Source organism: Erinaceus europaeus, chromosome 1 (genome assembly GCF_950295315.1).
Source record: "Erinaceus europaeus chromosome 1, mEriEur2.1, whole genome shotgun sequence".
Lineage (NCBI taxonomy): Eukaryota > Metazoa > Chordata > Mammalia > Eulipotyphla > Erinaceidae > Erinaceus > Erinaceus europaeus.
The window spans coordinates 202,446,401-202,473,526 of record NC_080162.1 but is presented as its reverse complement, the minus strand read 5'-3'; the positions used below and the strand labels follow the sequence as shown (position 1 = coordinate 202,473,526).

At 46.9% G+C, this 27,126-nt stretch overlaps 2 protein-coding genes across 3 annotated transcripts in view; one reads left to right on the top strand and one right to left on the bottom strand.

Moving 5' to 3' along the window:
- Positions 1-27,126, top strand: part of TG (thyroglobulin) — a 302,611-nt gene that overhangs the window by 167,453 nt on the left and 108,032 nt on the right. The window contains exon 41 of the mRNA XM_060202376.1: positions 1,331-1,521. Within this exon, the coding sequence (XP_060058359.1) occupies positions 1,331-1,521 (191 nt within the window). The remainder of the gene's footprint in view (positions 1-1,330; positions 1,522-27,126) is intronic.
- The window catches only part of SLA (Src like adaptor), an 80,893-nt gene continuing 65,189 nt past the window's right edge, over positions 11,423-27,126 (bottom strand). The window contains exons 6-9 of one of the 2 annotated variants that reach the window (XM_016187589.2): positions 24,233-24,336; positions 20,672-20,803; positions 14,096-14,228; positions 11,423-12,514 (exon numbers count right to left, since the gene is read on the bottom strand). In XM_016187589.2, coding sequence (XP_016043075.1) covers positions 12,295-12,514; positions 14,096-14,228; positions 20,672-20,803; positions 24,233-24,336 — 589 coding nt within the window. In that variant the 3' untranslated portion in view covers positions 11,423-12,294. Of the gene's footprint in view, positions 12,515-14,095; positions 14,229-16,014; positions 16,348-20,671; positions 20,804-24,232; positions 24,337-27,126 lie in introns of those variants that run through there. The other variant, XM_060201305.1, reaches the window with a different exon arrangement.

Below are 27,126 nucleotides of genomic sequence, written 5' to 3'. Positions count from 1 at the left end.
CTTGTTTTTTATAGTTATAGTTATTATTATTATTGTTGTTGTTATTGATGTCATTGTTGGATAGGACTAAGAGAAATGGAGAGAGGAGGGGAAGACAGAGAGGGGGAGAGAAAGGTAGACACCTGCAGACCTGCTTCACTGCCTGTGAAGCGACTCCCCTGCAGGTGGGGAGCCAGGGGCTCAAACCGGGATCCTTATGCCGGTCCTTGTGCTTTGCACCACATGCGCTTAACCCTCTGTGCTACCGCCCGACTCCCTCACTGCCTTCTTCTGTAGTGGAAAAGCCATGACTCAGAAAGGTCAAGTGATATACTCAACATCTTTTAACTAACAAAGACTATAACCAGTCTCTGGACAGACGGTCTCACCAATGTGTCCAAGAATCTCATCTCCCCAGAGCCCTGCCCCACTGGGAAAGAAAGAAACAGGCTGGGGGTATGGATCCACTTGCCAACATCCATGTCCAACAGAGAAGCAATTACAGAAGCCAGATTATCCACCTTCTGCACCCCATAGAGAATTTTAGTTCATATTCCCAAAGGGGAAGAAATGGCAGAGTGAAAATGACCAGAGGGCTCTGAACTCCCATTCCACTAGGAACCGGAGAGAGACGAGGAAGAAGAGAGGGACAGTGGGGTGTAGTCACGGGTGTATATGTGACTTGGAAAGGAAGAGAAGATGGGACAATGAAAAACATGGGCAAATCTGTACAAAGATAGGTAGGTGGTTGTAGAAATAATAGTTAACCCATATCTGCACCCTTAAGAGAACAGCTGTAGCTTCCAGTGGAGGGATTGGGGATTCAGAGCTCTGGTGGTGGGAATGGTGTGGAGTTATACCCCTGTTATCTTGTCATTTTACAAATCAATATTAAATCACTAATAATAAATAAAATAGGGCCCAGGTGTGGTGCACCTGGTTGAGTGCACATGTTACAGTGCACAAGGACCCAGGTTCAAGCCTCTGTTCTCCACCTGCCAGGGGGAAAGCTTTGCAAGTGGTGAAGCAGTGCTGCAGGTGTGTCTCTCCCACTCTCTCACCCCCTCCCTTCTCGACTTCTGGCTGTCTCTATCCAATAAATAATTAAATAAAATTCAAAAATAAACACACAAGTAAATAAATAAAATTCAATAATAAACACACAAACAAATAAATAAAATTAAATCTAAAACAACCGTAGCTAGAACACATGCCTGGATGGGTCTGATTGTAAACGCTGTGTCCCGTCTGTGCTTTCACACATCATTTGAAAACAACAGTCCTGACCTGTGTAAAGAGTCCAGGCAGACAGCACTGTGATCATTACATTCTAGCTTTTCTCTTTCCAAAGGTTCTGGTGAGCTGAGTGGCAACTGGGGTCTGCTGGACCAGGTGGCGGTTTTGACCTGGGTGCAGACCTACATCGGAGCATTCGGTGGGGACCCTCGGCGTGTGTGCGTGGCAGCAGACCGTGGCGGAGCTGACACGGCCGGCATCCACCTTCTCACCAACTCCAGACTCTTCCAGAGAGCAGTGCTTATGGTGAGTCCCCTAACTCTCATTATGGCTTCAGTTTGGCTCCAGATGTTGTTGGGCAGTGTTCCTCCTTTGTGTCTTTAGACCAACATGTTTCTCCAACCCAAGTGCGAACTAGGCCTGACCTGGCTAGTCTAGATCAGACAAGGTGGGGCCGATTGCAGGTGGTAAGGCTGCAGACTAGACCCGCTGGATTCTGCGTCTTGGTTTCCCCTGTTGTTTGTCTTAAGTATGCATCCGGCTTACGGACAGTCTGGCTACTTCACTTGAGTGTCAGATAATAGCCATTCTAGATGCTTAGGAAGTGTTTCTATTCCTGTCCTATTAAGGTTTTGTAATCTGAACACTCCGTGGCTTCCTTTGTTAATAGACAAGCAAGAGCAGGTGGATGTAGGATCAGAAACTTTCGTGTGTGTGTGTGCGGGGAATCAGTGATAAGGGAACCAATTAGCCACACTGATGCTGAACTGCAGCTGGCACTCCCCCTGTCAACGCACACAGGAGAGAAATAGAACAGAAGAACTCTCATCTCTTTCTGATGCTGCTTCCCTGACCTTCTCTGGGTTTTGAACATGCCTCTTCCCTTAAATTGTGATTTCTCCCACAAGTCATGCCCAGTTTCCCCCGAGAACCAGCTCTGGTCTCACTTCACTGAAGAACATGCTTCACTGGGTGACAGACACATACATGGGTCTCACTGGTCACTTCTGTCTTACTGCTGTTCCCTTACCTGAGATGTGTGTGGAGAGGGAAGAGGGTGAGAGCCTCCCCATGTGATTAGTAAAGGAATGTCAAGGTGAGGGGCATGGAAACATCGGGTTAGCTAGCTTAATCACTCGCTGTCAATGAAGGCAGCTAAAATAAAGTAACAACATGAGAACTCATCTCTCATGATTCTGCTGAGTAGACTGATGTTGCAGGTAGATAATGACCAAGATGACAATGACAGTGACTGAGATGACAATGATAATGACCGAGAAGACTATGACAGTGACTGAGATGACAATGACAGTGATGGCCATGGTGACAATGACAGTGATGGCCATGACGACAATGATAATGACCAAGATGACAGTGACAGTGATGGCCGTGATGGTAATGATGGTATCACAATGTTGATGATGACAATAAGAATGGAAGAAATAATCCGTTTATGATAGCATAATCGCTGGTGACTGGGGTGTCAGCAACCCGCTTCTAATCTTACTGAGCGTCTCCTTTGTGTGTAGTCTGTGCAAGGTGCTGAAAATGCCATGCTAAATGATACACAGCCTAGTTCTCAGAAAGCTTGTAATTTTCTGGAGGGTGGGAACACAAAGCATGTGTGTGTGTGTGTGTGTGTGTGTCTGTGTGTGTATGTATATATATATTAAAAGCCTTAAAGGAGCTGAGAGAGAAGCCCTTATTAAGCACGGGGTGGGCAAAGATGGCAGAGGAGACCTCTGGAGAGGCCAAGTCTGAGCTAAGACTCAAGGCTGCAAGTGCTTTCAGCTGTAGCCAGAGTCCTGGCACCATGGCAGAGCCTGGCTCTTCAGAGCTCTTCCGGTCTTCTCTGGTGGAAGGTCAGGATCTCAGTGGACAGTGGTCTGCAAACTGAGAGGTATACGGGAGCTGGGCTGCCCTGATGACCTTGACCTTTATCTTGAATGCCTGGGAGTCCTTGAAGGGTTTGGTTCGGTTTGGTTTATCATTTTAACTGTATCTGTGTGTGCAATTCAGAGGCATTAAGTGCATTCACAACACTGTCAGTCATCACCACTAGTCATTTCAAGAACGAAGTGACACTTATTAAGAAATAATAAATTAAAGGGTGAATTCACCTTCTTCGCCTCCTCTTAGATGGAGTTTGAAAGAATCATACTGAGATCAGCCAGAAAGAGAAGGATGAATATAGGATGATCTCACTCATACACAGAAGTTGAGAAATAAGAACAGGAGGGAAAACACAGGCAGAACTTGGCCTGGGTTTGGGGTATTGCACCAAAGTAAAAGACTCTGGGGCAGAAGGGAGGGTTCAGGTCCTGGAACATGGTGGTGGAGGAGGACCTAGGTGGGGTGGGGGGTTAGAATGTTATGTGGAGGGGGGCCGGGTGGTGGTGCACCTGGTTGAGCGCACATGTTACAATGCGCAAGGACCTGGGTTCGAGCCCCCAGTGCCCACCTGCAGGGGGAAATCTTCACTAGTGGTGAAGCAGGGCTGCAGGTGTTTCTCTGTCTCTCACCCTCTCTATCCCTCCCTTTCCTCTTGATTTCTGACTGTCTCTATCCAATCAATAAATAATGATAATGATAATAATAATAAAAGAATGTTATGTGGAAAACTGAGAAATGTTACACAAGCACCAACTACTGCATTTTGCTGTTGACTGTAAACCAGGAATCCCTCCAATAAATAAAAATAAATAAATTTCACACTTATTAAAGAATAACTTCTACTTGCCCTCCTCTCAACCCCTGGTAGCCTCGTTCTTTCTGTCTCTATGAATCTGAGTTTTCCAGCTGCCTTGTATTAGTAGACTCATAGGACATGTGACCTTTTCTGTCTGACTCATTGCACTTAGCACAATGTCTCCACGGTGCTTCCCATGTTGGAGCATGTATCAGAATTTCAGTCCTTTTTGAAGCTGCGTAATACCCCACTGTAGGAATGTGCCATCTTTTGTTTATCATTCATCTGCTGATGGACACTTGATCTGTTTCCAACTTTGGCTATTTGGTGTAGTGCTTCCTTGAAGACACATGTGTCTTTAAAGGGATTCATACAAGCGGAAAGCTTGCTGAGGAATAGCATTTAGGAAGACATCCTTAGGGCAGGGTGCAGGATGAACTTAAGAGGAGGGGCCTTGGAGGCGGAAGATACAGTTAAGTGATACAAATTAAGGCAATATGAGGAGCCATCAAGGCTAATGTCACAAACCTGCTGCGTATCTTATCCTTCATTTCTTCAGTGTAATAGGGGCTGATCTTGAACCTGGGCCGTACACACGGCAAAGCAGCGCACTACCCAAGTGGGCTATATTTTCCAGCCCCTGTTAACAATTTTTAAAATTTGTACTTCTTCCTTTCTTATTGTTTTATAGGACAGAGAGAAATTGAGAGGGGAAGGGGAGATAGAGAGGGAGAAAGAGAGACACCTGCAGACCTGCGTCAGCACTTGTGAGGCACCCCCACTGCAGGTAGGGACAAAGGCCTTGTTCCTGGGTCCTTGGGCACAGAAACACATGCTCTCAAACTGGTCCGCCACCACTTGTCCCCCCTGTTAACAATTTTAAAGCCATAAAATCATCGACCATTTTGTACAGCCCTCTTGTAAACTAAAACATCGGTGTAAGAAAAGTAGAATGTGGGGCCGGGTGATGGTGCACCTGGTTGAGCACACATGTTATGATGCACAGGGACCTTGGTTCAGAACCCCGGCCCCCACCTGTGGGGGGGTGGTGGTGCGGGGGGAAGCTTTTCAAGTGGTAAAACAGCGTTACAGGTGTCTCTCTTTCTGTCTTCCTCTCTATTTCCTCCTACCCTCTCAATTTCTGGCTGTCTTTATCCAATACACAAAGACAATAAAGAATAATAATTAAAAAAGAGAGAAGAATGTTATCATTTGGGTATAACTTATGCTAGATAGCATTGGCCACCAATCTGATAGGAAGCAGAGCCATTTATCACTTCCTGTCATGTCAGAATCGCGGGCGGGCAGTGATTGCGCCACTGGAGCTCTAACTTATTACTTCCTGTCTCTCCTGCAGCCAGGAGCCTCCCAATGTTCCTTGAAGGATTCTGTGCTATTTCTGCCTAGTACTGGCAGTTCCTTCTTCATGCAACACTTTCCTTCTCTCTTCAGTTTTATTTCGCTACATAGTCTTCAGGAAATCCTTCCAGTCTTCCACATCGAACCAGATACTCTTTGTAAGTCTCTGTCCGTCATGCTCTCTCACCTGTAAATCTTTCTTGCTACTACCACATCTGTCTCACTCACAAAGCTGTAAACACCAGAGTAGGGGGAAGCGTGTGCACTGCTCTCTGTAATGCCCTGAGCAACTGTCTTGGTTCAGGGTTCCATAGTTAACATCCTAGCAGTTAGTGAGCTTGAAAAGGGCAGTGTGCCCAAGACACACAAGCTACTCCAGTCCCTATGTTCTTGATCCTTTCTGGTGTTGCTTGTCCTTTGTTTTGGGATCTTTTCAGTCTGCCTCCTCTAGTAGGTTCATCTTAGTGGCTGCAAGTCCACTTTAAATATGTAGTATGGGAAACAGAACTTCCTAACTTACAGTTGAATCTGGAATCTGCACCACTGGGTTAAGAAGAGTGGAATGGGGGGTAGGGCGGTCGCGCAGCGGGTTAAGCGCACGTGGCACCAAGTGCAAGGACCAGTGTAAGGATCCTGGTTCGAGCCCCCCGCTCCCCGCATGCAGGGGAGTCGCTTCACAGGCTGTGAAGCAGGTCTGCAGGTGTCTGTCTTTCTCTCCCCCCTCTCTGTCTTCCCCTCCTCTCTCCATTTCTCTCTGTCCTATCCAACAATGATGACATCAAACATAAATAAATAACTTAAAAAAAACAAAAGAAACAACAACAAAAACAAAAGAGTGGAGTGTAATAGTTTGGGTATAACTCAAATCCTAAGGGGTTTGCATCAGCCCTCAAAACCAAGCTCTTGATGGAACCTTCTAGGAAGCAACATCAACTCTCCCAGTAGGCCCAGAAGGCAGAATTTTCTTTTTGGAAATTCTGAAGAAATTAGGTGTTTTAAGAATAAAAGCAAAAAAAAAAAAGTGTTTTAACAAATGGAAGTATATGTAAAAATAAACCTGCCATCTGTTTTCATCCTTTAAAAGCAGCTATTAGAACTGCTTCCAGCAATCCTTGGGTTACATGTGAAATTATTTGCAATCAAGAAAAACTAAAGTACTTCAACATATTAGCAGCTCTGAAATGCCTTTACCGGCTGATGTTGGAGGAAAGAATGTGAATTGACAGTCTAGTCTTGGATCATCTCTGAAGTCTTGCTGAAGATCTTAAAGTTCACACTGTTGAAATATTGGGCAAGAAATAGCCTGTCACCATCACTGGCTTTTGTTGAACATACTTGGAACCACAAATCACTCTCAAATCACTCTCTTTGTATTATATCAAATACAAAGCTAGGCTTTTCATGGTGTCTTTGTATGAGGAAGTCTTTATTAAGTCTTCAACTTTTTTTTAAATGTAATTTTATTTGTTTATTAATGAGAAAGATAGGAGAGAGAGAAAGAACCAGACATCAGGGATTGAACTCAGGACCTCATGGTTGAGAGTCCGATGCTTTATCCACGGTGCCACCTCCCAGACCACTGAGTCTTCAACTTAAAAAGCCACAAGTCCAAGTGTCAGAGGGTTGCAGGGACCTGCTAAGGAGCAGGAGGTGCTGCTGCCTACGGGTTACAGCCTGAAAGGAAATCCTCTGTGCTCTCTCTCTCTCTCTCTCTCTCTCTCTGAGGCTGCTTTCCTGGGAACCTGGAACATTTTCAGGGTTTTCCTGTGCAGGAGAAAGAGTCCAGGCCTAAGTTCAGACAGTGTGAAGTTAAGGTCCTAGTCTTATCACCCTCCTATTCCTCATGGATGAAGTCATACATTCTTTTTATATTTTATTTTTTATCCCCACCAGGATAATTGCTGGGGCTCGGTGCCTGCTCTACGAATTCATCACTTCTGACAGCCATTCTTTCCTTTTCTTTTTTTCTATTTTATTGGATAAGGTAGAGAGAAATTGAGAGAGGAGGGGGATACAGAAAGGGAGAGAGAAGGACACCTGCAGACCTGCTTCACTGCTCGTGAAGCATCCCTCCCTGCAGGTGGGGGTGGGGAGTTTGAACCCAAGTCCTTGTGCATGTTAATATGTGCACTATACCTGGTGTGCCACCACCTGGTCCTTGAACTATCTGCAAAGAGGCTGATCCCTTGCAATTTTTAAAAATATTTTTATTTATAAAAAGGAAACACTGACAAGAACCATAGGATAAGAGGGGTACAACTCCGCATAATTCTCACCACCAGAACTCCGTATCCCCTCCCCTCCCCTAATAGCTTTCCTATTCTTTATCCCTCTGGGAGTATGGACCCAGGGTCATTGTGGGGTGCAGAAGGTGGAAGGTCTGGCTTCTATAATTGCTTCCCTGATGAACATGGGCATTGGCAGGTCAATCCATACTCCCAGTCTGTCTCTCTCTTTCCCTAGTGGGGCAGGGCTCTGGGGAAGTGGGTGGGGAAGTGGGGATCCAGGACACATTGGTGGGATTGTCTGCCTAGGGAAGTCCAGGTGGCATCATGTTAGCATCTGGAACCTGGTGGCTGAATAAAGAGTTAACATATAGAGCCAAACAAATTGTTGACTAATCATGAACCTAAAGGCTGGATTAGTGCAGGTGAAGAGTTGGGGGTCTCTGTTTTGTAGATAATTAGTAGGCCTATTTTAGTTATATTCCAAAGGGTTTATGACTATACTAGTTTTTTTTTTTTTTTGAGCATGATATCTGATATGCAGGTGAACCCTAGTTATTGTTTGGGGAGATGATGTCATAGCTGGAAAAAAGATCAGAAAGCTGGATCAGGGAAGAGAGTAGCTCCCAAATATGGGGAAAGTATATAAATATTCATTGCAATTTTTTATAACTTCTTCTGTGACCTAATGTATTCTCTATTTGTTGGAACAACAGTTGTGTAGTGCTATCAATATCATCTCTTTATCTATTCACTTGATGTTACTTAACCTATCAGTTCCCAAGAGTTGTTTTTAAAATCTTCAAATACGTTCACTAATTTATTCATGTGTCCATGTAACAGTTACTCATATAAGAGGCTGGGTGGCCGTGCAGCGGGTTAAGCACACATGGTGCGAGGTGCAAGGATCGGCATAAGGATCCTGGCTCAAGCCCCCGGCTCCCCACCTGCAGGGGGATCGCTTCACAGGTGGTGAAGCAGGTTTGCAGGTGTCTAACTTTCTCTCCCCCTCTGTCTTTTCTTCTCTTGATTTCTCTCTGTTTTATCCAACAGCAATAACAACAACAACAATAACAGTAAGGGTAAGCAACAAGGGTAACAAAAGGAAAAAAATAACCTCCAGCAGCAGTGGATTTGTAGTGCAGGCACCAAGTCTCAGAGACGACAAAAAAAAAAGTTACTTCTATAATTTGAAGCTATATTGCTAGATTATCAGGGCTCAATCATTACAAATTATAGTGCATTGTTCCTTTCGTAACATCACTTTTGCATCTAGATGATTTATTTCACTCTTCAAATTTCATTTTGCCTCAGAATGCAATTGTTTTTCTTTTTGTCCTTCTCCTTCTTTTTTTTTTGGTATGAGAAATTGGTCATCTCTTGACTTGCTTACTCTGTGTTCATTTGGTTTAAGCTTATGTCAGGTAGATAATTCAATGTGGGATTAAAAATTAATTTTTTTGCAAAAAAAAATCAGTGTGATCTTTTAAACACACACGAGATACTGTCACTCGCCATTTAATCTCTCTGTTGGTTGCTCCACATCTCTCCTGGCACAGCCCTAACTTTCTGATGCTCCCATGCAGGTCCTGGCAGGGCCTGGCCCTTCCCTTCCGGACACTCTTCACATCCCTGCCCCCGCACTCACGCACTTACTCAGCTTCCGCCGGGATTGTCTTCCTTCAGACTGTCCAGTTTATAGTCCAGTATCTGTCTGCAAGAATTTCCTAGTGGTCCCTATGAGCTCTAGTCATTCTCCTAGATCTTTGTAAGACTGCTTGCTGCTCAGCTCAAATACTTCTGCGTTAGAAGTCATTTCTTAAGCATCCGGTTAACTGACATTCCACAATGTCTTGCAGTTTGTACCATTTTCTGTTACATTCACTGTGTATGGAGAGGTGCAGGTTTGTGTTGACAAGCTCTGTGATCTCAGACACCTCTTCCATTTTTTTTTTTTCCTCCAGGGTTATTGCTGGGGTCGGTGCCTGTACCATGAATCCACCACTCCTGGAGGCCTTTTTTTTCCCCTTTTTGTTGCCCTTGTTGTTGTAGCCTTGTTGTGGTTATTGTTATTGCCATTGTTGATGTTCGTTGTTGGATAGGACAGAGAGAAATGGAGAAAGGAGGGGAAGACAGAGAGGGGGAGAGAAAGACACCTGCAGACCTGTTCCATTGCCTTTGAAGTGACTCCCCTGCAGGTGGGGAGCCGGGGGCTCGAACCGGGATCCCTACGCCAGTCCCTGCACTTTGCGCCACATGTGCTTAACCACTGCGCCACCGCCCGACCCCACCTCTTCCCTTTTGTTTTACTGTTATAAGCCCAGGGGTATATCGGTGTCTGCTAGCTACTGGGTGTCCAAAATTATTTATAGGTATCAATTCTTGAAAGAAAGAAGAGCTTGGGTATCCAGAGCAACTTGTACAGGTCCGTAGGGAAAACCTTTCATGAATAGGAAATGTTTTCTCTGGGTATCCTGTGGGTCCCTTCATGTATGATAAAGACACCCTCCAATATTTTAAAATCTTTGTGCAGCCCCAGAAGGAACTGGGCTTCCTGCCCTTGTGACTGGTTCTCCTGAGCCTTCTCTGCCAGACCAGCTTCTGAACTCATTGCTCTGTTTCCTCACACATGAAGCTTGCACATGAGTTAAATATTTATTAGGCTTCTTTCAATCAGGAATAAATACATGATTTCGCAGAGCGTAATGCTTCCCACTGAGAAATCCCTCCAAGCACTCCCCCAAACGTTCCGACCACATTAGTTACAACAGAACACGATACATGAGGTGCTATACAAACATCTGGAGCCCCCAAGGTCGCCCCGCCTGAGGGTGGAAGTTCATGCCTACAGTGTTACATTCACATCTCAAACCTTGGCTGGTCCCATTGGAACTGCTGAAGAAACCACAGATGTCTTCTTGTGTAAACACACCAGGGACCAGAAAATCATGTACGTGCACACACAGACGCCACTGCTAGAATGAGCTCAGATCTATGGAATGCAGAGGTGAAACACACAGGCTTCTCCCTGCCCGGTAACTCGTGACCTCACGTACAGTCCCCTACCCCAGGATCCCTCTGCCATGGGGAGAGTGAGCCGTGGTCCACCTGTAGCACCCCTGCTCACGGGGTCTACAGAGAGCACTCTGGAGAGCAACTCGAGCTCTTCAAATCTTGGCTGTGTTTCCTCCTTCATCTCCCAAAATACAGAAGAGAGAATCGAACCACGCTGACTCCCATCTTCCCTCGCGCTTAGCATATCAGTCACATGGATGTCAGACCCTTCTTAGAACAAAACACTGGATAAGTTGATTCTTTCGACTATGTAACTGATTTTTGTTTTTCTCCCCCAAATTGAACCTTTCTCACTTCTTCAACCCAGCTGACTTCCATTCCTTGCTGGGCTCACTGAAAGTGAGGCCCCTGTGTCATACTCACTCGATCCCAACTGCATCAAAATCATATAAGCTGGTTTATCTTCCCCCATCACTTCTTTTCTCACATGATTCAATTATGTACCTTTCCCTGTCTACAGTTCAAGGGCCTGATTGTTCTTCTTTTGGGTGGGGAGAAGCCTCTTGTGCCTACTTGTACTTAATAGTATCCGCGGGGGCTAGGCATGGAGCACCTGGTTAAGCATATAGTATGAAGTACAAGGATGTGAGCAAAGATCCAGGTTCAAGCCCCCATGCCCCACCTGCAGGGGGGACACTTCACAAGTGGTGAAGCAGGTTTATAGGTGCCTCTCCGTCTCTTTCCCTCTCTCTCTCTCTCCCTCCCCTTTCAATTTCTCTCTGTCCTGTCCAATAAAAAAGAAAAAATGGCCACCATAATAGAAAAAGTGGCCGCCAGGAGCAGTAGATTCATAGTGCTGGCATTGAGCCCCAGTGACAACCCTGGAGGCAAAAAAAAAAAAAGTCCAGTGCCTACTCAGGCAATTATGGATGAAGAACTGACATGGCAGTGTAGGCAAGGGCCTCTCAGCATGCCAAGAAGCCCTTTCTGTGCTGCCAAGCTCTGGCTGGACATATGAAAGCTTGGACCATGGTCGGTCATCCTATGAGCACCTCTCACCACCGCAGTCCTTGCCCATTTCAGGAGGGAACCCGTCCGTCCACCATTTGCATGTGTGACCTTCGCAAGGGCATGCCAAAGGGATCTCCTGAGCCCGAGGTTCTAAGCAAGGTCAATGTTTAGTGTCACTGCAGTTCCCCTGAAAGAGAAGAGACCGTATGGAAGGTCCCTTTATGTACTGGCCGACACATTTCAGTGCAGGGAACCAATCTCCAAGGATGCCTGCCCAGCCATGACTCAGCTCCTGGCTCATCTCCTAGGGCTTCTTCCCTCTAGGCGTTCTCTCTGAGGACCCCAGAGTAGGACAGCCTGGATATGGGTTCTGACAGTTGTTCCAGGTTCATTTTCCTGTGTGAGAGAGTTCCTGTGTCTTTGCACAAGCGCAGGGCGCGCGCGTGCGCGCGCACACACACACACACACACACACACACACACACACACACACACATACACACACACATACCCGTGGGGGCCCTTCAGAATACTGGTCAGTCACATCATGAGTCAACACCGTGTGACATCTCAGCACTGAACAGATACCAGGAAGGACTGCCCTTTGTGGAGATGCGAGTGGAGAAGTCTCAAGTTCAAGTTTCCATATGACTTCTTTTGGCTTCTGGGGGATGGGAGGTTTCCCGAAAGACCAGAAACACCTGAGTCTTTTTCCAAGATCCCAGGTGACAATCTGAATCTTTGCTCCTGCTGGCTGTGCCCTGAGGCATCTCTTGTTGGTTAGTCTTCAAAATATGATGGGGATGAGAAGAAGGAGCCCTTCCTTTTGCTTCCGCTGTACATCAGGGACATACTTTTCTTCTTTCTGTCGAAGGGTGTGTTGTCATCACTGGTTAGAGACAGGTAGGAGGCAATGCTTTCCCGGAGACCGTAGCTGAAGAGAGACTCATCCACACCCATTGGGTTCTCTGCTTCCTCTGGGTGAAGGTCCTCCTGCAACCTGTAAGTGGGAAAGAAAGAAAGAAAGGCAGAGGAAGACGGGGGAAGGGAGGGAGAATGAGAGATGAAGGGAGAAATTAAAAATCAAAAAGAACCTGATTATTCTCTTTCTAACTTACTGTTCCCAATTCTACTTCTTACAGAAGTAGCTGTTTCATCTTGAAAAAAATCACTTAGCTTCTCTAAACCACCCTTGGATGACTAGAATTTCCAACTGTAAATTATAATGAGTATTTTGTTAATCATAGTTAGAAGGAAGGACCGTTTTAGTCCTTTCCCATATATCTTTGATTTCTGATCTTTTAGAAAATTTTCCATTTTACCCTTCCTCAACATACGGCACTCCTCCCAGCATGTACACATAGGTGTAGGGAAGGCAACAAAAGAAATCAGTGAACTGTTGTTCATTTGAACAGAAATGAAGTCGCCTTAGGATTTTGCTGGTGTTGTGTATTTTGAGTATATGTGTTTAATAACCTGTTAAAATGATTCATTCAATTTATTTATTTATTTTTATCTATTTATTTCCTCTTTTTTTGCCCTTGTTGTTTTATTGTAGTTATTAGTGTTATTGATGTCACTGTTGTTGGATAGGACAGAGAGAAATGGAGAGAGGAGGGGAAGACAGAGAGGGGGAGAGAAAGACAGACATCTGCAGCCCTGCTTCACCGCTTGTGAAGCGACTCCCTTGCAGGTGGGGAGCCGGGGGCTCAAACTGGGATCCTTATGCCGGTCCTTGCACTTAGCACCATGTACACTTAACCTGCTGCGCTACCTCCCGACTCCCTCATTCAATTTATTTTAAATTATGATGTTACTATCAAGTGTATTGAGATTGTGATAAATGTATTCTGTGTACAACATAGTTAAATATAGGCTACTCACAACTAGCAAAGTGTTATTTTTTTAGATAAGATGCAGAGAGAGAAAGGGAGAGAAAGGGAGAGTGAAAGATACCACAGCACCAAAACTCCCTTTAGTGCGGTGGAGACCGGGCTGGAGCCTGAGTCAGGCACACAAGGTGCTAGCTTTCAGCTAGAAAATACAGCTTTGTAGTAGGGAATCAGTGAAACATTTGCTGACCCCCAGTGCAGAATCAGTTAATGCTGCAGAAGTGGGGCCCTGCAGGTCTTGGTGGAGACTGGATCCCAATAGCTCTGTCTCTCTCCAAGGGACCAGCGGGATTCCGAGGGCCTATCCCTACTCCTCAGGCTTCAGCAGGGCGGGCTGACTGGCCATGGTGTTCAGCAGGGAGGGCTCTGACTGGCCATGGTGTTCATAAGCCAGGTCCACACTGGCCTGGAGCTTCCATGGGAAGATACACACATGCACAGGCATACGTACACATGCACACACATACATGCACACATGCACACACATGCACTGTTGGGCATTACGCAGGCAGGGCGGGTCTCAGGCAAAACAATGATTATGTAAATAGACCACAGCATCAAGCAATGCAGCATGGAGCAGGGGGGAGCTGGCGTAATGCCCAACAATACACATGCATGCACACACACATACGCACACACGTGCACACGCACATGCACGCACACACAGGCACACGCACGCACGCACCCACCTGGACACACGCTTCCAGTCGAAGGTCTTCTGGCGTAAGGTGACGGGCGAGTCCGGGGCCCTCACTGCTGGGGTGCTGGTGCTCTGAGTGAGGCAGGGCGTGGTCAGCACACAGCAGAGGCCGTCAGCCACTTCTGAGGAAGGGAACAGACAGGTGCTCAGTAACTCCAGGTGGGTGTACAGCCTGCCTGGGGTGCAGCATCTGAGGGACTGCCACGTGCTCCCTGGCTGGTCCCCTGGGGAAATTGAGACCAAGATGTGAAGGGGCCTGGCCTGGGTCAAAGTAATGATACTCCTAGTTGCTGATGCAGTGTTGACAAGTCCTGAGTTTGTCATGCACTGAAGTTGGCACAAGTAGAAAAAGCAGACACCCTTGGGAGTCGGGCAGCAGCGCAGCGGGTTAAGTGCAGGTGGCGCAAAGTGCAAGGACCCCAGCATAAGGATCCCGGTTCAAGCCCCAAGGGTCCTGGTTTGAGCCCCCGGCTCCCCACCTGCAGGGGAGTTGCTTCACAAGCGGTGAAGCAGGTCTGCAGGTATCTCTTTGTCTCTCCCCCTCTCTTGTCTTCCCCTCATCTCTCCATTTCTCTCTGTCCTATCCAACAACAACAATTAAAAAAAAAGAAAAAAAGCAGACATTCGGGATCAGAGTTTATTTTTAGAGATTCCATATGAAATTGAGAGAATTTCACTTGAGAGGAAGAGGGAGAGGGTAAAAGAGAGAGAGAGAGAAAGAGAGAGAGAGAGAGAGAGAGGAGCCAGAGCACCATTATCAGTACATGTGACAGCCAGGATCAAACCAGGTGCCTCCAGCACGCAAGTCCTGTACTCTGCCAGCTGAGCCATCAGATTTGAATTGTGGCTTTGCCCATGATTAGAGGTCTAAGCTAGAACTCTTCTGAGCTTTGGTTTCAGAGGCAACAATGAGTAAATGTGTAGTGGCACAGCGCCCACGTGAGGTTCTGCCCCCAGAGGCGATGGCCTAGCACTAAGATGTGTCACCCCCTCATCAGCTTCTGTGCGTCAGGGAGGCTGCACAGGGCACCGCGTCCTCTGAGGTACACAGAACTGTGCTTCTAGTGTGCAGGCTGCACTGTGGGAAGAAGGGAAGGGAAGAGGAAGAATGAAAGAAAGCAGGGAGGGAGAAGGAATGGAACAGAGAAGGGGAGGGAGAAAGGGAGAGGCCTAAGTGATGGCAGTTCAGACAGAATGAAGACACAAAGCAGAACTTGGACTGGGCTTGCTGTGCCGCACCAGTCAGTCAAGGACTCTGGGGTGGGGGAGGGCTCGGGTTCTGGAACATGATGGCAGAGGAGGACCTGGGTGGGGAAGGTTAGAACGCTATGGGAAAAGCTGAGAAATGTTACACATGTATCGGCCATTGTATTTTATGATCTACTATAAACCATTAGTCTCCCCAATAAAGGGGAAAACACCGTTCAGAAATAATAGGATTAAAAAAATCGGGAAAAAAAGGGAGAAAATCAAGTAAAGGCAAAAGAAAGTAGGTGGATAAAAACATGATGAAGAGTCTCCCTTCCCTTTGACACTGACATGCAAAGGGGACGCAAAGAAAGCAGCCCATTTGTTATTTTCCATCAGACAGAATAAAACTGCTGGATTTCCAAGGTCCCCACCTTCTTTTTTTTATTATTTAAGAAAGGAGACATTAACAAAACCATAGCATAAGAGGCTTACAACTCCACACAATTCCCACCACCCAATCTCCGTATCCCACCCCCTCCCCTGATAGCTTTCCCATTCTCTATCCCTCTGGGAGCATGGACCCAGGGTCACTGTGGGATGCAGAAGGTAGAAGGTCTGGCTTCTGTAATTGCTTCCCCGCTGAACATGGGCGTTGACTGGTCGGTCCATACTCCCAGTCTGCCTCTCTCTTTCCCTAGTGGGGCAGGGTTCTAGGGAATTAAGACAGAACTTCTGTCTCTTGTAAGCCTCCTCCTAGCCAAGGTTCTTCTTCTTCTTCTTCTTCTTCTTCTTCTTCTTCTTCTTCTTCTTCTTCTTCTTCTTCTTCTTCTTCTTCTTCTTCTTCTTCTTCTTCTTCTTCTTCCTCCTCCTCCTCCTCCTCCTCCTCCTCCTCCTCCTCCTCCTCCTCCTCCTCCTCCTCCTCTTCTTCTTCTTCTTCTTCTTCTTCTTCTTCTTTTTCTTTTTTTTTTTTTGAGAAAGACTTGATTCTGGTGGCTGAAGATATTCTGGGTGGTCTTATCCAAGTTGAAGACCCCAGTGTATATCTTGTCTCTGAGGGAGGTATTAAAGGCCAAGATTGGGAGATGATGAGGCAGTGAGACTGAGTGGTATTAGACCCCAACTAGTCCATTACCAGGTCTCAGTACATTACACTTCTGAGGTCTCCACCTCCTTTCTCATTTGGGGAGCTCTCTCAGGGTCTAAAGAATAAAGGGAAATGGGAGCTGAAGCAAACCCAGGCTATCAGTGCGTGACAGCCAGCCATGCCTTGTCTTGTGGCATGCTGTCTGTCTGTGGCTGGGAACTCACACAGGCCCTGCATGACGCAATGGGAGACTGGACTATGAGGTCTGAGGAAACTTTAATTGGAAGTGAGTCTGAAATAATTACCTGTCATGTGTTGGAAATTGAAAGGGCCTCACAGGTTATGAGTAGAGAGAACAAGTCAGATGCAGAGGCTTAAAGGAGTTGGCTGTGCATCCCAGGGAAATTTTGTAAAAGTCCTTCCTTTCTTCTTAGAGTGAAAAGACATTTTGGTGGAAAGGAAACAGAACATTTATAAGCAGGGAAACAGAGCTGACTTGATACATTGGATCTCAATGCCAACAGTTTCAACTCAAAGCTGTCACAATCTTTGTGTTTTTAGTATTTTATTTTATTCTCTTTCTTTCTCTCTCTCTCTTTCTTTCTATCTTCCTTCCTTTCTTTTCTTTTCTTTCTTTCTTTTTGCCAGAGCACTGCTCAACTCTGGCTTATGTGGACTGGGGTGGAGGGTTAAGAGGCTGAACTGGAGCCTCAGGCACGGAAGTCTTTTGCAGAACCATTAAGCTCTCTCCACCCCCACCCCATGTTTTATGTATTTATATATTGATTTACTGATTTATTTTAACCACTGCTCAGCTCTGACTAAATGTACTGCTGGGGGCTGAACCTGGAGACTCAGAGCCTCAGGCCTGAAAGTCCTTTGCAGAACCATGATGCTGCCTCCCCAGATCCCTACCCTTCATTCTGTACTTTTTAGAACAGATTTCACTAACTCCAGATCAAGCACTTACTTGCTCCAAACAAACAAACAAATAAACAAACAAATACATACAATCACTCATTACTTCTGAGTTGAGAAGAGGGAAACCCTGCACTGCCTCTAGTTTCTGGACGTGCTCATCCCTGTCTACAGACCTGTGTAGAATGCTCATTCCTCTCCCATCCTTACAACCCATAACTCTTGGTTCCAGCATCCCATTTTCCATGACTTTATTTTCCTGGCCATAGTTAATACTCATTTGTGACTGACTCCCCCCCCTTTCTGTTTCTCAGATACCCTAATGAATGCACTACATGCTGTGCCCCGTCGTTCATAGGAATAGTCACGATTTCTTCCTTCTCTTTTGTTTATTTATTTATTTTGTTTATCATTATTTATTTATCCTTTTGTTGCCCTTGTTGTTTTATCATTGTAGTTATTATTTTTGTTGTTGATGTCGTCGTTGTTGGATAGGACAGAGAGAAATGGAGAGAGGAGGGGAAGACAGAGAGGGGCAGAGAAAGACAGACACCTGCAGACCTGCTTCACCACCTGTGAAGCGACTCCCCTGCAGGTGGGGAGCCGGGGGCTTGAACCAGGATCCTTACGGTGGTCCTTGCGATTCGAACCATGTGCATTTAACCCGCTGTGCTACAGCCCGACTCCCTCTTTTTTTTTTTTAATCTTTATTTATTTATTGCATAGAGAAAGTTAGAAATCAAGAGGGGAGGGGGAGATAGACAGGGAGAGAGACGCCTGCAGCCCTGCTTCACCGCTCACAAAGCTTTCCCCCTGCAGGTGGGGACTGGGGGCTTGAACCCAGTCCTTGTGCATGGTAACACATGCACTTAACCAGGTGTACCACCACCTGGCCTGTGGACCACCCAGTCTATGAAACCATTGCTGGGACAGCATCTCCCTCATGTTTGCATGCAAAACTGCTGGTCTCCACACCTCTCAGATGATTGCTATTAAGAGCCAAATACCACAACCCGCCTTTACTCACATTCAGTCAAAAACTGTTTCCAGGACTCCCTTCCTCTTTCATTTTTAGCTAAGCTGCTGGGTTTTGGCTAGTGTCACTGAGGTCATTTTTGTTATCATTTCTCTCACATCGTCTTTCATGCCAGACTGTGACGCACATGAGCTTCTTAAATCATCTTGATCATCATCTGCTGCATGGATTGTTCTCATCATCTTCTCTGAAGCGGGAGCTGAAGCCCCCGTAGGGGAGATCTCTGGGCAAGGTCCTTGGAGGCCTGGCCTCAGTGTGAGTCTGCTTCTCAAATAGCGGGCAGCAGACTTTGCCACCTGTGCTTTCTACAGGCCAAGTGTGATCACGCAGACCCTATGAATCCCTCCTTTCTCCTTGTAATATCCTTTAGGATTCCGCACCCCAAAAAATTCTAAGACAGGGGCCTGGGCAGTGGTGCACCTGGTTAAGAGCAAGGAACCACTCAGGGATCCACGTTTGAGTCCTCCAGCTCCTCACTTGTGGGGGTGGTGGGGTGGTGGTTTCACAAGCAGCAAAGCAGCTGTGCAGGTGTCTCTCTTTTTCTGTCTCTATCTCTCCCTCCTCTCTCAATTTCTCTCTGTCTTGTCCAATAAAATGGGAGAAGAATGGCCACCAGGAGCAGTGGATTCATAGTGCCAGTCCCAAGCCCCAGGGGCACAAAGTCTGGATGCTCTGGTTCCAGCAGGGGGAAGAAAGAAGCAAAGTAAAAGCAACTTCTTTCTTGCAACCTTCAATAGAGCAGGGGAGGAGGAGGAGGAAGGAGGAACTTTCCTGACTGAGGCACAGCCACTCACACTTAGTAGGTCTTCCTCAGACTCACAGGCCTGCCCCCTCAGCACCACCTATGCACTCGGTCCCTGGATTCGCAAATACCCATAGGCAGGATCATTACACGGAGAAGAAAGTTAGGCATTCACGGATGTGAGCTCCAGTTCTTGTCCCGGCTCTCAGACCTTTTACTACAAGGCCTGGGGGCTCACAGCTGATCTGTGAAAAGGAGAGACACAGACCTGAGCTCAGATCCGGACTCCATGGACTTGGGCTAGAGGTGGCCCCTACCAAGGCCTCAGTTTCCCCTCCAGTAAAAGTGGATGAGATTACAGGCAGGTGTTGGTAAAAGTAACTAAACGTTCTCTGTCATGTAATATGCACGTTGCGGTCAGATTTCCACTGCTGGCTTTAGACCTTCCTCTCCAGCTATACCCCACTGCTACCACTACCTTTAGAGGATATGCCAGAGCCCAGAGTAGGCTTAGGAATAAATACACAATCCCTGCTCTGTATTTATTTATTGGAGATGGCAAGGCATAATCTCCAGAGTTCTAAGGCCAGGAGCAGCTGGCATCAGACAGTGATGGTGGCTTCCTGTTTGCCTTGAAGGCTGGTGAGGATTCTAACAGGCAGAGAAAAGGAAATGGGTGAATTCAAGTCAAATCCCCAGAGGCCTTCCCATGTAGGATCCACTCCAGGAAGTGCAGACTGTTTGCTGGGAGTCTTGACTGGGAGAGGGGGGCTCCAAGGTGGTTTCATTTACAGATGTAGAGAGTAGAGAGAGTGAGAGGAGCTGAGCTGAGCCATAGTTTACTTAGGCAGTATTTAAAGACAGCCTCTGTGAACCTGTGACTTAACAAGAGGAGAGCATATTAAGGTGGCGGGGCGGGAGGGGTTGGGCCGTGATGCTCCTCTCAGGAGCCCTCATTACACTGCTCAAGGACCCAGGTTCAAGCTCCCAGTTCCTATCTGCAGGAGGAAGCTTTGCAAGTGGTAAAGCATTGCTGCAGGTTGGTGTCTCTCTCCCTCTCTCTCTCTCTCTCTCTCTCTCTCTCACACACACACACACACACACAGAGAAACAGACACAGACACACTCCCTCTTCCCACTCAATTTCTCTTTGTCTCTACCCAAAATAAATATCTTTTTTTAGAATTTTTAATATTTATTTATTCACTTTTGTTGCCCTTGTTTTATTGTTGTAGTTGTTATTGTCGTCGTTATTGGATAGGACAGAGAGAAACGGAGAGAGGAGGGGAAGACAGAGAGGGGGAGAGAAAGACAGACACCTGCAGACCTGCTTCACCGCTTGTGAAGCGACTCCCCTGCAGGTGGGGAGCCGGGGGCTCAAACCGGGATCCTTATACCGGTCCTTGTGCTTTGCGCCACCTGCGCTTAACCCTCTGCGCTATCGCCCGACTCCCATAAATACTTTTAATTAGATGGCAGGGTGGGTAGGGAGTAGTAGAATCCGCCTACCAGTGTTGGTGACCTGAGGAGCCCAGGTTGAAGGCCTTCAGGGCAGAGAGGGTTAGCGTGACGCGCCCCGGAGAGCGTGGCTTACCTGAGTAGTGATTTACTAGGTCCTCCAAGCACTGGAAAGTGAGCCTTGGGGAGATATAGTACCAGTTGTTGGGCAGGCGGAAGATGCGGTAGTGCTTCACCTGCCGATGTCTCACAGAGAGGGAGTAGTAGCCTGCAGGAAGGGAGAAGCAGTCAGTCCACACCGGCGGCCCCAATCAGGGGTAGCCAGCTACGGAGTCCGCTGCCTCCACAGACAAGGAGGACAGATCGTTGTAATTCTCTCCTCCAGTGATGATGACATGCCTCTTGTGTTTGCAGCAGCAGCAGCAGCTTCCAGAACTCATTTTCTGAGATACAGCTAACTGTCTTAGAGAACGCAGGAACATGTCATTTTAATAGCCCAGACATGTTGAGGTACTTTTTTTTGTATTAGTGACTTAATAGTGATCAACAGATTGTGGGGTAAAAGGGGGTATAGTTCCACACAATTCCCACCACCAGAGTTCTGTGTCCCATCCCCTCCATTGGAAGCTTTCCTATTCTTTATCCCTCTGGGAGTATGGACCCAGAGTCATTATGGGGTGCAGAAGGTAGAAGGTCTGGCTTCTGTAATTACTTTTTCACTGGACATGGGCATTGGCAGGTGAATCCACACCCCCAGCCTGTCTCTCTCTTTCCCTAGTGGGGCAGAGTTCTGGGGAGGGGGAGTTTCAGGACACATTGGTGGGGTCATCTGCCCAGGGATGTCAAGTTGGCATCATGGTGGCATCTACATCTTGGTGGTACATATTTTTAAGTCCGCAGACCTAGTCTTTGTAAGGCTGCCATTTGGGAAAGCCCTTCCAGCCACTTGTAGGTCCTTAGACCAAGTGAAATCATTACAGCCAGGTTACATCCTAGAGATCTAGGACGTGTGATCACTCCTGAGTCCTTCCCGCCCCATCAGTGTAACCACACCACACACTGGGGAAGGAGGTGGGATGGTGGTTCTATGCCAATTTCCTGATGTTGACATCTCTCTAACTTACATGGATTTCCTCAGAGTTTTTTTTTGGGGGGTGGGTGGGGGGGATGTGCCTGTTAAGGTTGTTGTCTAGATAGCCCTAAGAAATATGTAAAATCCATTGTTGTTCTTTGATGAGAGTAACAGCTCAATATGGTGTAGTAGGAGTCCATAATTGGTCAAGTGTCTTTGCTACTCTTAACCTCAGTTTCTCCCAAGTGGAATATGAGAGAATTAGACTTGAGTCATGTTGAAAGGTCCTTCCGCTTGTCTTTTTGGGGGGGATACAGGTTGTGTGTGTGTGTGTGTGTGTGTGTGTGTGTGTGTGTGTGTGTTATTCCAGAAATGAAAACATTCAGGAAATGGTGAGAAGGGAAGGAACTATTTGCAGTGTGCACTAGGTGAAGGACTAAACTATTTCCAATAATAATCATAATAATAATTAAAATATATTCATTGATTCTCAGAAAGACTTCAGAGGAAGAGTCTTTAAACATGTTAGATTGGAACGTTACAGATCGATAAAGGGAAGCTGGGATGTGACCAGAGGTACAGAGCTTAGAAACGGGCAGCCTGGGGGCTGAGGCTCACTCTGCGAAGGCCTCTCTGAGGACATTCTGAAGCGCCCAGCTAGGTTTGTCCCAGACCTGCCTTCTCAGTCAGCCCAGCCTGTGTCTTCCGGTAATGTCAGTGGGGACTGGAAGTTGGGCGAGTAGGTCAAGGGTAGCTAGTGGAAAATGAACAGCACTTTGCATACCCCAGAAAGCGGAGCCTGCATCTGGCTGCTGATCTGCCTGAGGATGCCTCTGTTTTTAGATAAGCTTTGGTATCTCAAGCTGGGATCTTCCCCCCTCTCCGTCAGGCCACCTCAGAGGTTCTGTCTGAATCTGGCTCTCCTGTCTCAGGGGGCCCCCTGGGACAAATGCAGGAAGTGTAAGCTTCCCTTTGACCTCACAGCAGATTCTGGGTTTTGTAGTGGTGGTGGTGGTTGGGTTTTTTTTCCCCTTCACCAGGGCCTCATACTTATGCAATTCGGCTACTACTGGCAGACTTGATTTTTTTTTTTTTCCCCTTTAAATTCAGATAGAGGCATAGAGGAAGAGAAGGAGAGAGAGTCCAGTGCACCTCCGGTGTACTGTGCATGATGCCCCTGTGTGGCACTGAAAGCTTAAACCCAGGGGCTGGGGAGAGAGCACAGTGGCTACGCAAAAAGTCAAAGCATGATCTCGATTTTGAAACTCAGTCTGTATTCTCAGTCTGGGAAAGCTCTGGCTGTTCAACATTCTGTTCTGGTGATTTTCAAAGCCTACTGTGTCTTGGTGTTAAACTTTTTTTTTTTTTTTAATCCCACACTCTAGCAAAAGGAACCAAGATTTAGAGAGAGGAACTGACAGGGGCCAGTCAGTGGTGCACCTGGTTGTGGTGTACCTGCCCACGTTATAGCATACACACTCCAATGCACAAGGACTCAAGTTCAAGCCCCCAGTCCCCACCTGCAGGGGGAAAGCTTTACGAATGGTGAAGCAGGGCTGTGGGTGTCTCTCTGTCTCTCTTCCTTATCTCTAGCCCCTCTCCCCTTTTGATTTCTCTCTGTGTCTATCCAGGAATAAAAATATGTATTAAAATAAATAAAATAAAATTTTAAAAAAGAGAGAGGCACTGACTTATTAATTCCCACAGCCTCAACTGGAATTCAAGACTTGCTCTGAACGATGACAAAGAGTCCAGCTATTTTATTTTCACTGGATTCTTCACGACTGAAATGTAAGGAAGCTCTTGCCTAAGATGAGGGCACATATGTAAGAGGATGCATTTGCAGGCCCTGACTTCTTCAGGGCTCCTCGCTTCACTGCAGAGACCACAGATCGAGCGTCTCCTTATAGCAAGGACACTGTAAACATCACATCTGAGTCTCATCACGACCTTGCAAGGCAGGGGTTTTCTCTCCATCACACCGATGAGAAAAAATAAGTTTGTGGAAATAAATGACCCCACCAGCCCACAGAGCTGTCAAGCGCTGACCCAGCCAAGTTCACAGTCCATGCTTTCTGCCCCCCGTGTTGTTGCCTAAGCCTGGTCTTCCCTTCTGTTCTCAGTTGATGGGACCTTTTCTTCCCTTTTTTAACCTTTTACATTTTATTTATTTATTATTGGCTAGGGACTGAGAGAAACTGAGAAGGGAGGGGGAGTAGGGAGAGGGAAATAGACCAGCCCTGCTTCACCACTGGGGAAGCTTTCCCCCTGCATGCAGGCAGGGAGCCGGGGCTTGAACCTGGGGCCTTGTACTGTACAAGGCAATGTGAGTGCTTAACCAGATGCGCCTCCTCCTGGTCTCCATGAGATGTTTTCCAGAAGCATTCTGTGTGGCCTGATCTGGGTCTGGGTCATGGCAGTGTCCTGTCAAGTCCTCCCGCTCTGATTCTGATTCCCAGGTGGTGACCAGGCCTCACTGGTGGTGTGGGCCGGGGGGGGATTCACCATGTGGGATCAGTTTGTGTGCCGCGTGGGCGGAGGAAAAACCAGCAGGGTGATGAATCAGTGGGGAGCAAGACAGGCTTGTGGGCCCTGAGCCCAGGGAGGTGAACTGGACACACTCACCTTTCTTGGTCTCACTCTCTCGGATCATGAAGGAGCCCATCTTGGTGTCTGGCAGCTGTAGCAGCTCTTCAGCTTTGTCCCGACCCAGCCCTTCGAACAGCCAGCTGGGAAATAGGAAGGAGGAAATGAACAAGCAGGGCGGGGGAGGCGGCATCATACTTATGCAAAACAGCTTCCATGGCTTTGGCCCCCAGAGTCTCAGGTCCCCCCACACCATCCTGACTCAAAGTTGAATATTAGTAATAAATAAATTAATTAATTCATCTTAAAAAAGAAAATGAATGGGTATCCAAGGCGCCCACTCCCTTCCCCTCCCAAAGACAAGTGTGGTGGAAATATATTTATTCATATGTATGTTTTTATGAGAGAGGAGACCAGAGCACAGTTTCAGTCTGCACAGTGCCAGGATCAGAAGCAGGGTCTCACATGTGAGAGATCTAATTGATAGAAGACTGTTGAGATTAAAAAGAAGAGGAGGAGGAGGAGGAAGGGGAGAAGGAAGGGGAGAAGGAAGGGGAGGAGGAGGAGGAAGGGGAGAAAAAGGGGAGGAGGAGGAGGAGGAAGAGGAGGAAGCGGAGGAGAAGGAGGAGGAGTAAAAGGAGGAAGGGGAGGAGGAGGAGGGAGCAAGAAGAGGAAGGGGTGTAGGAGGAAGAGGAGGAAGCGGAGGAGGAGAGAAGGGCAGTGTCTAGGAGAGACCCCCAGCCTGCAGAGCACTGGGTTTGTATGCCTGAGGTTCTTGGCTCAGTCCCAGGCACTGCATTGCTGGAGGGGTGCTCGAGTTCTCTCTCTCTCTCTCTCTCTCTCTCTCTCTCTCTCTCTCATATGAAACTCCCTTTCTCTCATATGTGGTGAGTAAAATAAATCTTTGAAAAATAATTGTAAAGAAGAGGACAAAGGGGTCTGGCGGTGGTACACTGGGTTAAGCGTTAAGCGCACATAGTACAACATGCAAGGATCCGAGTTCGAGCCCCCAGCTCCCCACCTGTAGGGGGGTCGCTTCACAAGCGGTGAAGCAGGTCTGCAGGTGTCTCTCTTTCTCTCTCTCTGTCTCCCTTCCCCTCTCAATTTCTCTCTGTCCTGTCCAATCAAACAGAAAAAATGGCCGTCAAGAGCCGTGGATCTGTAGAGCCGCACTCAGCTCCGACGATAACCCTGGAGGCAAATCAGTCAGTGAATAAGCAATAATAAAGAAGGGATACTAAACCGTTCCTTCCTTCATTCTTACAGATTTCAAATGAAACTCTTGACTTCCCATCTCTATTTACCTGTTACTCCACTCGCTGATGAAGACACAGTATGCACAGGGCATCTTTCCTGCCCCACCTCTCCAGTCCCGTGGGTGGATATTTCCATTCAGTATTTTACAATGCACATGCGCTCTAAATGTGCCAGGGTTCCTATCTGATAGTTTACTTTTGTGTTTGTCTTCTCTTTTCTCTAGTTAACCCACCGCTGCCCAGCACTTCGTGAGCACAGGACCTCTCTCTCTCTCCCTCTCCCTCTCCCTCTCCCTCTCTCTCTCTCTCTCTCTCTCTCTCTCTCTCTCTCTCTCTCTATATATATATATATATATATATATATATATATATATATATATGCCAGGTTTAGACTTGTGAGTGAATGAATGAATGAATACTGGAAATCAAGAAATGGAGGTCTGTCATTCCACCAACTGAATAAGTCACACTGCTTCTTTTTATCTTTCTTGTCTTCTCTTTCCCAGTGTATTTGGAGCACATATCTGCCTTTGAGTTTTTTTTTTTTTTTTAATCTCATCCTGACAGTAAAGAAACGTGAGTGAAAAGTAATGGTAGTGTCACTTCCTGGCTTTCTAGTGGAGCATTCATATTGCAAGGGAGAGTCAACACTTGAATATCTTTCGGCAACTGTCTTCACATGCACAGGATTCATGTGTTCCGGGAAGGGGCCCGTGTGGGTTGGTCAGAGCACACTGGCCCTGGTTTCATGGGGAGGACATGCCGCTCTGTGGTTCACAGGTGTGCTGGGAAGCAGCCACTTCCCCCTTCCTAACAGCCTCTGCATTTCAGTGAATGAGCCCTGGCACTGCACCCCTAGGTCTGAATTAGTATGTGCCCTGGTGACTTGAGCACTATCTCACACCCTTTTACATTTGCTGTAACAGAAGAAGACAACAGTCCTTAGCTCAAAGAGACTGAGAATTAGTACGGTCTCCAGTGAATAATTTGACCACCTAAATAAAAGCCGAAGTGCCATGTGTAAGAAATCACAAAGACATAACATCAGAGGTGGGAGGGGGGAGAGTTTACAGTTAGTAATCTGAGGTGTTTCTCTTGTTAAGATCTTGATGATGCCAGTCTTTGGACAAGTGTTTTGACATTGCCTTAGTTCTGCACAAAGTATGGCGTATCCATCGTTTTAGCGGATGTCACAAACATTCCTTCTTCTAAGCCTTTACTTGGACTCCCACTTAGTGATGAAGACAATAACACTCCTATCCTTTGGGCTTCATCTCACGTCTTCTTGGTCCACGCTATCGTGTAGCAAGGTCTCTAGCCGGCAGGTGAGGCAGAGTAGAGTGTGAGCAGCTTGCCTACCATACAGCCAGGAAGTTGCTAAGGCCGCATTTAAGCCCAGATTTCCTCACTGCGTTGTACAGAATCCTGTGACAGCTGATGACAATTTCCTTTTCAGCAACTACAGTATGGCTTTATTGAAAGGATGATTCTTTGCAGGATAGCATTGCCACAAGGGTACATTTCCGTATTTCCCCAAGATAGGTATCAGTACATCTCTCCTTCCTCAGATGTCTGTGTGCCCCATCACAGGGGATCTGAGTATTTCTTTCTATGTGCCAAGGATACCAGTTACTGCTGGAAGGTGAGACTCCCTTCATTTCACTGGTGGGGAAAGCC